The 13,696-nt window shown below is 43.8% G+C and overlaps 1 protein-coding gene across 1 annotated transcript in view; it reads left to right on the top strand.

The window, feature by feature from the left end:
* Positions 1 to 13,696, top strand: part of RYR3 (ryanodine receptor 3) — a 637,001-nt gene that overhangs the window by 607,873 nt on the left and 15,432 nt on the right. Inside the window, 5 exon segments of the mRNA XM_039536203.1 lie at positions 1,506 to 1,548; positions 2,107 to 2,234; positions 5,407 to 5,467; positions 6,840 to 6,986; positions 12,972 to 13,106. Coding sequence (XP_039392137.1) covers positions 1,506 to 1,548; positions 2,107 to 2,234; positions 5,407 to 5,467; positions 6,840 to 6,986; positions 12,972 to 13,106 — 514 coding nt within the window.

Consider the following 13,696-nt stretch of genomic DNA (forward strand, 5'->3'; position numbering starts at 1 on the left):
TAATGAGGTCCATTATTACTTTCCTGTGATTTTCCTCTGTCGGCCACCTTGGCCTGAGAGCGGGGCCTTCTGCTGTCAGCAGTCTGGGGCTGAGACCAGGGCCTGGGGCTGCCATTGGGAACACGAGGCTAAGAGCAGGGGCTCCCACTGTCGGCTGCCTAGGGCTGAGAGTGGGGGTCTGGAACTGACAGCCGGAGCATGGGGCTGAGAGCGGGCTCCCCCCCCCCCGCAATCAGGCACCCAGGGCTGAGAGCAGGGGCCTGAGGCAGACAGTGCCCGCCTTGGGCTGACAACGCAGACTCCCACTCTCAGACCTTGGGTGGCTGGGGCTCCCACTGTCAAAATTGTGGTGGAAGCCTAATATTGCAGAACCCTCCATGTCCGCAATATCACAAGTTAAGTAGGGCCTTAGTTATGATGATGTACCTTCAGAGGATACAATTACAACTAATCACCACTAAGGCTACAGCTACACTTGGGAGCTGAGGGTGTGATTCCCGGCTCTAGCAGACATACTTGGACTAGCTCTCATCAAGCCAGCACATTAAAAACAATAGTGTAGCAATGGTAATATGGGCATGGCACGAGCAAGCCGCCCCAAGTACAAACCTGCCTGGACCGCATGGGTTTGTACTCAGGATGGCTAGGCAGTACGGCCCCTCGCCACTGCCTGTGGCTACACTACTATTTAGTGTGCCTGGCCTGCTGAAGCAAAAAAAAAAAAAAAAAAAAAGCTGCCCAGACTGTGCCGCCCCAAGAATGGATGGAATGCCGCCCCTTAGCATGTGCCACCCCAGGCACGTGCTTCCTCCGCTGGTGCCTGGAGCCAGCCCTGGCTAGTGTGAGTATGTCTGCTTGGGCAGGGAATCACCCACCCCACTTTAAGTGTAAACATAACCTAAATCATCATCCTTATATTTATAGAGTCAATGCACTGTGACTTCTGGTGCTACGTGTCCCCGCAAAAATGTCTATTTCTGTGTTTTCAGCCTTGGATAGAAATGAAATCACGGCTACTTCAGTAGTTAACATGCTGAAAAGAGTCATCTGCATTGAGAAACTTCTTTATCTTCTCCAAGAATGCAAAGCTGGGTTGTGCTCAAGTATCTTGGGTTGCGGGTGGGGACTAGGAAGGATTTTTCAAATGGATTTGTTTAGTGTTGAAAGATGTTATTATGGCAGTCTACACAATATTGGGTAATGGTGAGCATTAAATGAAAGCAACCAGCAGTCTGTCCTTTATATTTTACTGATAAGTATTTACATGGATGGTATAAAGAGAAAAAGCTAGACGAGACATTGATGTTACAGTGAATTACAATTCGTGAGGGCCAGTTACTGTCCTTGCACAAATCCCACTGACATGAAAAGTAGTTCTGCTCATAGCTTGAGAGCAGAGCGTGCTTCAGGCAAATTGTAACAAAACACTACCATGAGCATGAATTTTATTTGTTTTTTGCCTCCATCAATGGGTTAAATAACCTGAGAACTTTTTATCTATGCAGATCCTTTCCTAACAATTACTGGGACAAGTTTGTAAAACGGAAGGTAGGTTCTTTAGATTATTATGGCTAATGTAAGACAATATACTGTGTATTTAATTCAAATATCTTTATTTTTGTGGTATACGCATACAAACATTTGAGAATTGCATTTTATTTCATGGAACTCATAGTTATGGTAAATCTTACTGGGACTAGTCAGTTGTGATGTGGGTGGGGGAAGAGGAAGAAGAGAGAGTGCTTTGGCTTAACTCCTAGACTCATACATTCTAAATAACTTTGTGCTGTCAATCAGCCATGCAGTTCTAATTTACAGCCATTGTCATCATTAGGATACAAAGCCCCCTCATCCCCCTAAAAAAAGAAAAACATGCCAGCTCAAATTACTTTAAATTATACCAAAGCTTTCAGATAATAGCCTTTTATGCTTCTATTTTTCATTTTTTTAAAATGCTTTTTCTCTCTTTCTCTGAGTTCTCACTGTTCTTGCAGTGCCAATCCTGGAAAACTGAGGTTTTAACATGTTTGACCAATGGGGGTAAAGTGAAGAGGATGTGACACCAGTGTCTTGTCCTGACCAGCAGCTCATCTTTTCCCCTTTTAGGTTATTAACAAATATGGTGACTTGTATGGAGCAGAGCGCATAGCTGAACTCTTGGGGTTGGACAAAAATGCTCTTGACTTCAGTCCAGTGGAAGAGACTGAACCAGAGGAGGCGTCTCTTGTATCATGGTATGATATTTGGAGATTTAAAAAAAAAAAAAAAAAGCAGCCGACCTTTTAATCGGTTGCTAACACTGTGTTATTAAAGATAAGAACAGATTTGATACGTTGAGTGTGTGTATTTTCAATACTTTGCTCAGTACTAAAAATCCACATGGTAAAGGCTTCTTTGTAGTAATGAGGTAAAATAAACTAGCTTTTTAAAAAACCTACATATACCACTTAAAATAATGGCCCAGCACAGCCTTCCCACTCCACTGCACATGTGGCTATTAAGAGTCCATGGGTCCCTGTCTCAGTCAAAAGGAAGGGAGCACTAATCACAGAACAGACCTGGTCAGAGATTTTCCAGTAATGCAGGTTTCACTTCCAACAAACTACAGGCAACTTCCTATCAAAAACCTGCCTGGTTTCCTGCCAGCTGGCCTGGTGGAATGTTGGGGACTCCCGCTTCCAGGGTTCACTGCTCCAGGGCAGCTCTACCATGGAAAGTGCTCTGGGGATGGGCACTTCAGGGCGGCCAGGTGCCCTACCACAGAGCTGAGAGCCTGATAGCTCTGGGAATCCTGGCTCGATCTGGGGCTTGGCTCCTGGCTTCCATGCTTCCTGCCACAGAGCTGGGTACCTGGAAACCCGAGGGCTCTCAGGGTGTCTAGGCTCCCTGCTATAGAACTAGAAGACCTAGCTCTGAGGCTCCCAACTCAGCTATGGCTTCTGATCAGTCTGCTGGGCTCACAGGGAGCCTAGAAGCCCTGAGAGAGACAGGTGAACCAGAAGCCCCAAAGTTTGGTCTCCCACAATCAATTCTGTTCTGAAATTTCCAAAATGACATGTTTTGATTATTTAAAACTAAATTTATTCAGATTTCCCTTCTGCAGAAAACTTTCAAAATTCTGCTTTCCATTGTGAAATGAAACAAATGTTTTCCAGAATTTTGGAATTTCCAGCTGAACAGAAATTCCATCTTTCAACCAGCTCTGTGTCAGACTGCCTCAGCAAGGCCAAGTGGGGAAGTGCTGGGCAAAAGGATAGGCGTGCCAGTGATCCTTTCCTATCCATCCTGATAACCACAAAAAGGGGGCATAGAAAGAAGGAAGTGCAGAGAACTGCAAAACAATTGTCATGCCATCCTCCCCTCCCCTGTGAAATTGCTGTGAAAGTGTCACATGTTGGGATGTAGAACTGAAGTAGTCTAGTGCCTTCTCTACAACATGCAGGTGTCTAAAATTCTTCAGAGTTGAGTACCTCTGTGTTATAATAATATAGGTGATGATCTAATAGCAAAGTAAAAAGAACGGTGGAAGAATCCTGGGTTCTCGTTGCAGCTCCTGCATTGACTAGATTACACTTCAAAATGACCTTGATAAATTAGAGAATTGGTCTGAAATAAAAAAGATGAGATTCAATAAAGACAAGTGCAAATCCTTCACTTAGGAAGGAAAAAATCAAATGTACAGCTACCAAATGGAGAATAACTGGCTAGATCAGGGGAGGGCAAACTATGTCCCATGGGCTGGATCTGGCCCGTCAGGGCTTTCAATCCAGCCCACGGGATTGCCAGCCCCGTGGGGCTAAGGCAGGCACCATGTCCCTGTGACCCCTGTGGGGGGGCAGAGGGCTCCGTGCGCTGCCCTCGCCTACAAGCACTGCCCCCCGCAGCTCCCATTGGTTGGGAATGAGGAACCATGGCCAATGGGAGCTTTGGGGTTGGTACTCACAGGCGAGGGCAGCTGCCCCACCCCTGCCACCTGCCCCACCCCTCCCCCCAGGAGCCACTGCCAGACATGTAGACATGCTGGCCAGTTCTGGTTGCGGCGTGGGCCCAGGACAGGCAGGAAGCCTGCCTTAGCCCCGCTGCGTGCCACTGACACCCCGGAGCCACTCAAAGTAAGCGGTGCCGTGCCGGAGCCTGTCACCCAGACAGCTCCTGCACCCCATCCCGAGTCCCCTCCCGCACTCTGCACCCCAACCGCCTGCCCTGAGCCCCCTCCTGCACCCCAATCCATTGCCCTGCACCCCCACTCCCTTCCACACCCCAACCCCTTGCCCCAGCCCTACATTCATGGCCCTGCATACAATTTCCTCACCCAGATGTGGCCCTCGGGCCAAAACGTTTGCCCACCTCTGGGCTAGATAGTTGTACAGCTGAAAAGGATCTGGAGGCTACAGTGGATCATAAATTGAACATGGGTCAACAGTGTGATGCAGTTGTGAAAAAGATTAATATTCTGGAGTGTATTAACGAGTGCCATATTTATTATTGTTGCTGCAGACAATTCCAAACCTTCAACATTTAAGCATATTGACATGCACTTTAATCTCAATGTGTATGTCTTCACTACACATTTTACTGGGGCTTACTCTAATCCAGGTTTTAGCCTTAATTCCCACTACCATTTATACAGAAAAACTTCTGACCTGGGTTTGGAGGAGCTTTAAGCCCGCACTAGCTGACCTGGCTCAGGGGGTGTGGGTTTGAACCTGGGCTCCACTTTAACTCAGGCAGGAATCCACCCAATTTGCAGTGAGAATGCAAGCTAAATCAGTCAAGTGTTGATAGTCCTCCAGTGCCCTTCCCACAATTCCCCCCAAAGAACAGACAAGTTATCTCACAAATGCCACAGTTGACTGGGAAGGAATCTGAGCATGTCTCAGCACAAAGAACCATGGGATGTGCCCCAAGACACACCTGGGTGAGCGCAGAAAGAGCAAGGACACAGTAATGTGGGTATGTCTTTGAAGTGGGGATGTGGGACACTTACACCTGGGGTAGGCTTACCCAGGTGCCCAGACCTGAGTGCCACTAGCCGGTTTAACTCTGCAGTGTAGATATAGCCTATACGTTCAAAGTAGAACTGTATTACTTTTACTGAAACTCTGGAACTCTTGAGACTACTGGAACTCCGTGGCTAACGCCCAACACAGTTTTGAAAATGTAGAGAATGCTCTCTAAAATAGAGACCTGCACATCAGTCTTAAAATAATTGTCCAGCATATATCAGTGCTTACAAAAAATAAATACAAATAAAGTGCCAGAAAGATCCTAGTTACATTTTCTGAAGAAAAATGTTTAAGTAGCCATTATGTGAAGATGTGTTTGTGGTGTTACACTCCTTTCCTTATGTTTAACTGTAGTTAACTACTTGACATTTATGAGTTTCAAAATATTTATACTCCATAGGTTAAGCTCTATTGATACAAAGTACCACATTTGGAAGCTTGGAGTTGTTTTCACTGACAATGTAAGTATGTTATCCTAGAGAAGACTTTCATTTATTCTAAGTGCAAATATGTATTTTGCACTCAAAGCTATAGTTGGGCACTTTTTTAATAAAGAGAAATAAAAAAGTAAATACAATTTGGTAAGATAAGAAGGCAGTCATCGTGGGTATGGTGAAATAAGCATATGTGGGTAACCAAAGGAACTGCAAAAAGTAACATATACATTGATAAATTAATAGCTACCTACTTATGGAATCAGTATAAAATGTTTGTTCTTTTTCTTTTTCTATCTTTAACCTTAGCCCAACAACTTTAAGTTAAATTATCTGTGGGAATATTTGCTTTTGACATCATAGGGCAATATTCAGGAGACATTATAATTGTAATACAAGATTTTTGGAAATTAATAATAATGATTGGATGGGGTTAAAAGGAATAATATTAAGAGGCTTTTTACCGTATAACTTTTTACAAATTAATTTTGACTTTGGGGGGTTGTGTAAGTTGCCAGACTGATAGTCTTAAGACCAAAGCCTTCTATCTTCAGAGTAGGTACAGCACAGTCAGTGTCTGCAAAAACTTGCTCTATCTTAATCCTGACCTGCAGAGACCACCTGTAGGATCATTTAGGATCCTTTCTTAACTCTCACAACCATCTCGAAAGGTCCCTAGTCACCTTAAAATTCCCTCTTGCAAATGAGGGCTGTATATATCTCCTCCAGATCTGATCAATACTGCTCAAAGGGTACAGACCCTCAGCACGGCCATGGCTAGTCCAGGTCAGCTGACTTGGGGCTGTGTGGCTAAAAATTGCTAGAACCCAAGTTCTGAGACCCTCCACTCACACAAGGTCCCAGAGCTTGGGCTCCAGCCTAAGCCTGAACATCTACATAGTGATTTTTCAGCCCTGCAACCCCAGCCCAGTGAGCTTGAGTCAGCTGACCTGGGCCAGCCATGGGTTTTTAATCCTGGTGCAGACTTTCCCTGAGTCAGCCAGATGAAGTGGTTTATGAGGCACTCTCTCTCCCCAAAGCGAGTATGCTGTGTTTGTAGTTGTCTCAGTCCCTGCAGAAGCATCAGATCTTCAGAAATTCAGACTGCATAGCGAGCTCTCCAGCTTTGTATAATATTCTCAACCAAAACAAGATAGTGTTAAGAGCCGGGGGAATTCTGATTTTAGTAATTAAGCTGTTCTGGAGAGAGAAACTAAGACACAGTTCTTCTGCGTAAAAATATGGAGATGCTAAATCCATATTAATTTATGATTGGAAAGCTCAAACCATTAGCTCAGTGCCTACAGTTCAGAGTTTCATTTTGTGTGTGTGATGTACACTATCCAGTAAAACATATTAGTAACTGTTAATATTCTCTAACATTTCACATTTTCTGTAGTCCTTCTTGTACTTAGCTTGGTACACAACTATGTCTATCCTTGGCCATTACAACAACTTCTTCTTTGCTGCTCACTTGCTGGATATTGCTATGGGTTTCAAGACACTACGAACCATTCTGTCTTCTGTAACGCACAATGGCAAACAGGTGAGTGCTGTATATGTACTCTGAAAATGAACACCATTCATAACTATACTGAACAAAAACAATAGTCCTATAATATACCTTGGAAACCAGTGCTTTGAACAAAAAGTGGAGCCAATGAGACTCTTTTCTATTAGATATTATGTTACATATCTTTAACGGATATTTTTCATAATATAAGTGTCACAGCCCTCTAGTTTCAAGAGATATGATTCAGCTGCTTCTTAAAATCTCATTCTCAAAAACATGGTGTACATGTTTGTCAGGCTGGACACACTATTTCTTTGTTTGATGCAAATCTTTTAACATTTTAATGTTGCAATGCAGAATAAGAATAAGAACGTCCATACTGGGTCAGACCAAAGGTCCATCGAGACCAGTATCTTGTCCTCTGACAGTGGCCAATGGCAGATTCCCCAAGGAGAATGAACAGACAGGTTATCATCAAGTGATCCATTGCCCTGTCACCCAATCACAGCGTCTAGCAAACAGAGGCTAGGGACACCATTCCTGCCCATCCTGGCAAATAGGCACTGATGGACATATCTTCCATGAATCTATCTAGCTCCCTTTTGAACCCCATTACGGTATTGGCTTTCACAACACCCTCTGGCAAGGAGTTCCAGAGGTTGACAGTGCATTGTGTGAAAAAATACTTTCTTGTGTTTGTTTTAAACCTGCTGTCAATTTCATTTGGTGGCCCCTTGTTCTTGTATTATGAGGAGTAAATAACACTTCCTTATTTACTTTCTCTATGCCACTCATGATTTTATAGACCTCTATCATATCCCCCCTTAGTTGCCTCTTTTCCAAGCTGAAAAGTCCCAGTCTTATTAATCTCTCCTCATACGGAAGCCATTCTATACTCCGAATCATTTTTGTTGCCCTTTTCTGAACCTTTTCCAATTCCAATACACCTCTACCCCAAAATAATGTGGTCCTATATAACGTGAATTTGGATATAACATGGTAAAGCAGCGCTCCGGGAGAGGGGGCTGCTTTACCGTGTTATATCCGAATTCATGTTACCGCAAGCAGTTTCTCTGTGCCCGCGTTACCATGAGCGCGTGGCAGCTCCGCTTCTCCCCCCTCCCTCCCAGGCTTGCCGCGCCTATCAGCTGTTTGATGCAGCAAGCCTGGGAGGGAGGGGGGAGAAGCGGAGCTGAGCAGCGTGCTCGTGGGAGGAGGCGGAGGCAGAGCAGAGGTGAGCTGGGGCAGGGGGGCTGCAGCAAGTAAGGGGGGGTGCAGAGGAACTGCTCCCCACCCCAGCTCACCTCCACTCCGCCGCTGCCTCCTCCCATGAGCACACTGCTCAGCTCCGCTTCTCCCCCCTCCCTCCCAGGCTTGCCGCACCAAACAGCTGGGAGGGAGGGGGGAGAAGCAGAGCTGTGGCATGCTAGTGGGAGGGAGGCAGAACGGAGGTGAGCTGGGGCGGGGGGGCCCGAGGAGGGCCGCAGTAAGTAATTGGGGGGGAGCAGAGGAACTGCCCCCCTGCTCCAGCTTATCTCCGACTCCTCCTCTGAGGGCGCTGCCGCCGCTCTGCTTCTCCCCCCCATTCCAGGCTTGCTGGGCCAAACAGCTGATTGGTGCGGCAAGCCTGGAAGGGAGGGAGAAGCGGAGTGGCGGCAGCACGCTCAGGGAGGAGGCAGAGCGGAGGTGAGCTGGGGCGGGGAGCAGTTCCTCTCCCTACCCCAATGTAACACGGTCTCACCTATAACACGGTGAGAGTTTTCAGCTCCCGAGGACCGCGTTATATCAGGGTAGAGGTTTATATCTTTTTTGAGATGGGGTGACCACATCTGCACACAGTATTCAAGGTGTGGGCGTACCATGGATTTATATAGAGGCAATATGTTATTTTCTTACTAGCTATCCCTTTCTTGATGATTCCCAACATTCTGTTCACTTTTTTGACTGCCGCTGCACATTGAGTGGATGATTTCAGAGAACTATCCACAATGGCTCCAAGATCTCTTTCTTGAGTGGTAACAGCTAATTTAGACCCCATCATTGTATATTTATAGTTAGGATTATGTTTTCCAATGTGCATTACTTTGCATTTATCAACATTAAATTTCATCTGCCATTTGTTGCCCAGTCACCCAGTTTTGTGAGATCCCTTTGTAGCTCTTCGCAGTCTGCTTGGGACTTAACTATCTTGAGTAGTTTTGTATCATCTGCAAATTTTGCCACTTCACTGTTTACCCCTTTTTCCAGATCGTTTATGAATATGTTAAATAGGACTGGGCCCAGTGCAGACCCCTGGGGGACACCACTATTTACCTCTCTTCATTCTGAAAAACGACCATTTATTCCTACCCTCTGTTTCCTATCTTTTAACCAGTTACCAATCCAAGAGAGAATCTTCCCTCTTACACCAGGACTGCTTATTTTGCTTAAGAGCCTTTGGTGAGGGACCTTGTCAAAGGCTTTCTGAAAATTTAAATACACTATATCTGCTGGATCTCCTTTGTCTGCATGCTTGTTGACTCTCTCAAAGAATTCTAGTAGATTGGTGAGGCATGATATCCCTTTACAAAAAAACATGTTGACTATTTTCCAGCAAATTATGTTCATCTATGTGTCTGACAATTTTGTTCTTTACGATAGTTTCAAACAATTTGCCCAGTACTGAAGTGAGGCTTACTCGCTTGTAGTTGCCAGAGTCACCTCTGGAGTCCTTTTTAAAAATTGGCGTCACATTAGCTATCCTCCAGTCATTTGGTACAGAAACTGATTTAAATGATAGGTTACAGATGACAGTTAGTAGTCCTGCAATTTCACATTTGAGTTCCTGCAGAACTCTTGGGTGAATACCATCAGGTCCTGGAGACTTATTAATGTGATATGGTTTTAGTTAATTTTTTAAGATAGTGCTGGTAAATAAAAGGTATCTTATTTTGTTGGGAATTAGTCCTTTTATATGGACTTTAATGATCTATGCTATTTAGAAATGCCAAAAGTTTTAAGAAGGCAGTTTTAAGTTTTGAAAAAATAACTCCTGCACACAGTAGTTTCTATTCAGAATTTCTTTACGTTGATTGTGTGGCTATTGGAATGTGCTTTCATTTAGATGGTAAATATTTGGGGCAAGGAATATGCCTTACTGTATCTTCTGCAAAATACCTGCACACTATTAGTACTATAAAATTATAATATATAATTTATTATAATCCTATACCCACAGGACAGTAAATGCTAAAAATTTCCTGCATACAATACATAGCCCTCTGGACATTGCAAAAGAGGGAGGAAAGAAACAGCCATTCCTAAATGCATTTAGAAATGCGACCAATCTGCAATTTGGAATCTATACACAAATGTGGCCTGCTGGATTCAGATGCATACAAATCTGATTCCAAAATCAATTTGGATACCTTATAATAACACAGCTCCTCCTTTGACACCTGGCCTGCTTCCTAGCCACCATCTCAACATAAGCACAGGTAATTTATCAACTCACCATCTCCCTCCTTCCTGTCTTTTCCCAGACTAAGAGAGTTCTTCACATATTCCCACCCACTAAGGTGCCCACTGCAACCCCTGGAAAATTCCTCCCTGTATATACCCTTCCACTATCTGGCTTCCACCCTAGCTCCAGACATGCACACCCCAGTGCCTCCTGCCATCCCTTCTCAAACACAGTAGAACGTATCCCAGGCAGTTCCCACCCCTGCATGTCTGGGATTTACTTCCAATATCTAGTAGATACTAACACACATGACAAGGGATACTCCTCCAGTAGGGAGGGCAGTGTTGCCTCTGTCAAACAGAAAGTGATTCTCTAAGTAGGGAAGGAAGGCTTCAAAAGAGGTAACTTTCATACTGAATGTTTACCTTCTGTCTAATATACCTAACAACAACCCCTTACCTATCAGCTTTCTTTTTTAGGGGAATAACAGTGCCCTGAGATTCCCAACTTCCTTTTAATCTTTCTATCTCCCATGAAGTCCGTGCATTGGCCTGATCAGTTCTTTCAGCAGAGGACATCTAGATGCAGCCCCTTCCTTTATCAGACAAAGGAAATTGCTAGAGCATGACACCCGGTACTCTCCACAAGAAACTTATCATTGCTGCTTCCGGCTAAAAAATCAGACCTTAACTCTGACCCCCCCCCTACACTCCACCATAGCTCTGACAGTCTGGCTACACCTAGTGTGTTATCTATTAATATTTTAATTCAGTGACTGATATATTTTCCCAGATTTCTATTGAGATGATATTTCTCAGTGTAGAAACTCAGAGTCTGTGTGTGCTGATGAAACAGCTTCAATTCAAGGCTGCAACTTTCAATAAACCTACCATGACTACCCTCCCTGACAAGCAAGTATTAGCCCTGTTGATATCATCACTGGTGCTTTCAGCACAGACATGAACAGATTTTTAAATAGAGACATACTTTTTAGAAATATGCCCAATGATCTGCATAAACTGCTTAAAAAGCAACTAAAATGCTTGATTTTTTTACTAATTTTAAATAGTAATATCAATTCTACAGTGCTTTTTAAATATATATAAATCTTCCATAACACTATTATAAAACCACAACTCCAAAGCCAACGAGTAGGGCCCTACCAAATTCATGGTCCATTTTGGTCAATTTCACCATCATAGGATTTTAAAAATTGTAAATTTCATAATTTCAGCTATTTAAATCTGAAATTTCATGGTGTTGTAATTGTAGGGGTCCTGTCCCAAAAAGGAGTTGGGGGGGGGGGGCGGGTCGCAAAATTACTGGGGGGGGGGGAGGGGATTGCAGTATTACCACCCTTACTTCTGTGCTGCTTCTGGCAGTAGTGTTGTCTTCAGAGCTGGGCAGCTGGAAAGTGGCAGCTGCTGGCCAGGAGCCCAGCTCTGAAGGCAAAGGCAGCGCAGAAGTAGGGATGGCATGGTAAAGTATTGTTACCCTTACTTCTGCGCTGCTGCTGGCAGGGCACCACCTTCAGAGCTGGGTGCTTGGCCAACAGCCCCCGCTTTCTGGCCACCCAGCTCTGAAGGCAGCGCAGAAGTAAGGGTAGCAATACCGTGACTCCCCTAAAATAACCTTGCAACTCTCTGCAACTCCCTTTCGGGTCAGGACCCCCAATTTGAGAAATGCTGGTCTCCCCTGTGAAATCTATATAGTATAGGGTAAAAGAACACAAAAGACCAGATTTGACAGGGAGAGACCAGTTTTCACACACTGTGACTTTTTTTCATGGCCATGCATTTGGTAGGCCCTACCAATGGCTAATATATGAGTGGCTCTTTATGTGCTGAATTTTCTTGCTCAAAAAGGATTTTATTTGCTTAAGAGTAAGTAAACCTGAAATGCTGTTGTTTTCGGCAGTTCAGTAATGAAAGAGAGAAACTCACCTATTGTATCTCTTTGTCTTATTGGAATTTTAGAGCAGATGGCATCAATAACACAGCTTATTAGACAGAATATTGGCAACAATATCAGTACTAAAATAGCAAGCAGTTCAAATAAGCCCATATCAGTTAATTCAATAAAGTACATTTTACACCATTTGATATGTTCACTGCATGTCCAGTTTCACAAATCAGCTGGCATTTCACCACTATCCCAAATACTGGATGTACCCATTACTGATATGAAGTTGCTGTTAAGCATATATTTCAGAAAAATAACCATATAATAATGTGTTTCCTAAAACCACCCTGCTGCTCTTTTATCCACCAAATAAGGCATCAAAGTATAAATTTAAGATGTATTTCACCCCATTATAGAATCTGGCGCCTCAGAAACTCTACGTTGATCCAGGCAACAGAGAGAGATTCCATGGATAACAAAACCATCATCTTTCATTCTTTTTGAAAAAGAAAAGGCACAGCATGTTGAGTTTCAATACTTTTGGGAACACAAAAGATCTCCTGACTGACTAGTTCATCAGTAGTGCCCGAAAGAGATTGGAATCAATCATGCCCTTCCACTTTGACTGAAACTCTCTTTCTTTCTTCCATTTCATTTATTTTGTTGGCGTGTAGCTTGTACTGACTGTAGGATTGTTGGCTGTAGTAGTCTACCTTTACACTGTTGTGGCGTTCAACTTCTTCCGCAAGTTTTACAACAAAAGCGAAGATGAAGATGAGCCAGACATGAAATGTGATGACATGATGACAGTAAGTAAAATATCACTAGCACTTTTAAAACAGAAATGTCATCCTAGTTTTTAAACCTGATACTCAACATATCCCAAAAGCACTAGATGAAATTGGCGGGGGGGGGGGGGGGAAGAGGGTTTTTCTATCATTAAGAACTTGGCACTTTGGGTCTGCTCAAGCTGCTTTGAGCCACTCTTAACAGTGCAAAGAATCTGGAAATTCACTCAGCATCCTCCGATGGTGTGAGGTCAAAATAGTAGATATATGCATAGTATAGAGGGCATGAATGGGGTATCCTCACACCACGGAACTTGCTGCTGAAATTAACATCTGTGAACAGGTATATGTTAGAGTATCTGTGAAACTGATTTTATTTGTGCTGAAGTGAGAAGAGATTCGATGAAGAAAAATCAACTCAATAAGTAGCAGTAAACTTAAAGTTCCAGTCCAATGAAATATAGTTCCAGTTTCCTTAGACCCTAGCCAGTCCAGAAGGGGAGAAAAAGAGAGCAATTGCATGAGAGTGAGAAGACTTCATTGTGAGGGAGACACAGCTAATACTCCAAGGCTCCTTCCCCCACCCATGTAAAAATTATTCATAGGAAATG

The sequence above is a fragment of the Mauremys reevesii genome, linkage group 4 (genome assembly GCF_016161935.1).
Source record: "Mauremys reevesii isolate NIE-2019 linkage group 4, ASM1616193v1, whole genome shotgun sequence".
In the NCBI taxonomy this organism is placed as follows: domain Eukaryota; kingdom Metazoa; phylum Chordata; order Testudines; family Geoemydidae; genus Mauremys; species Mauremys reevesii.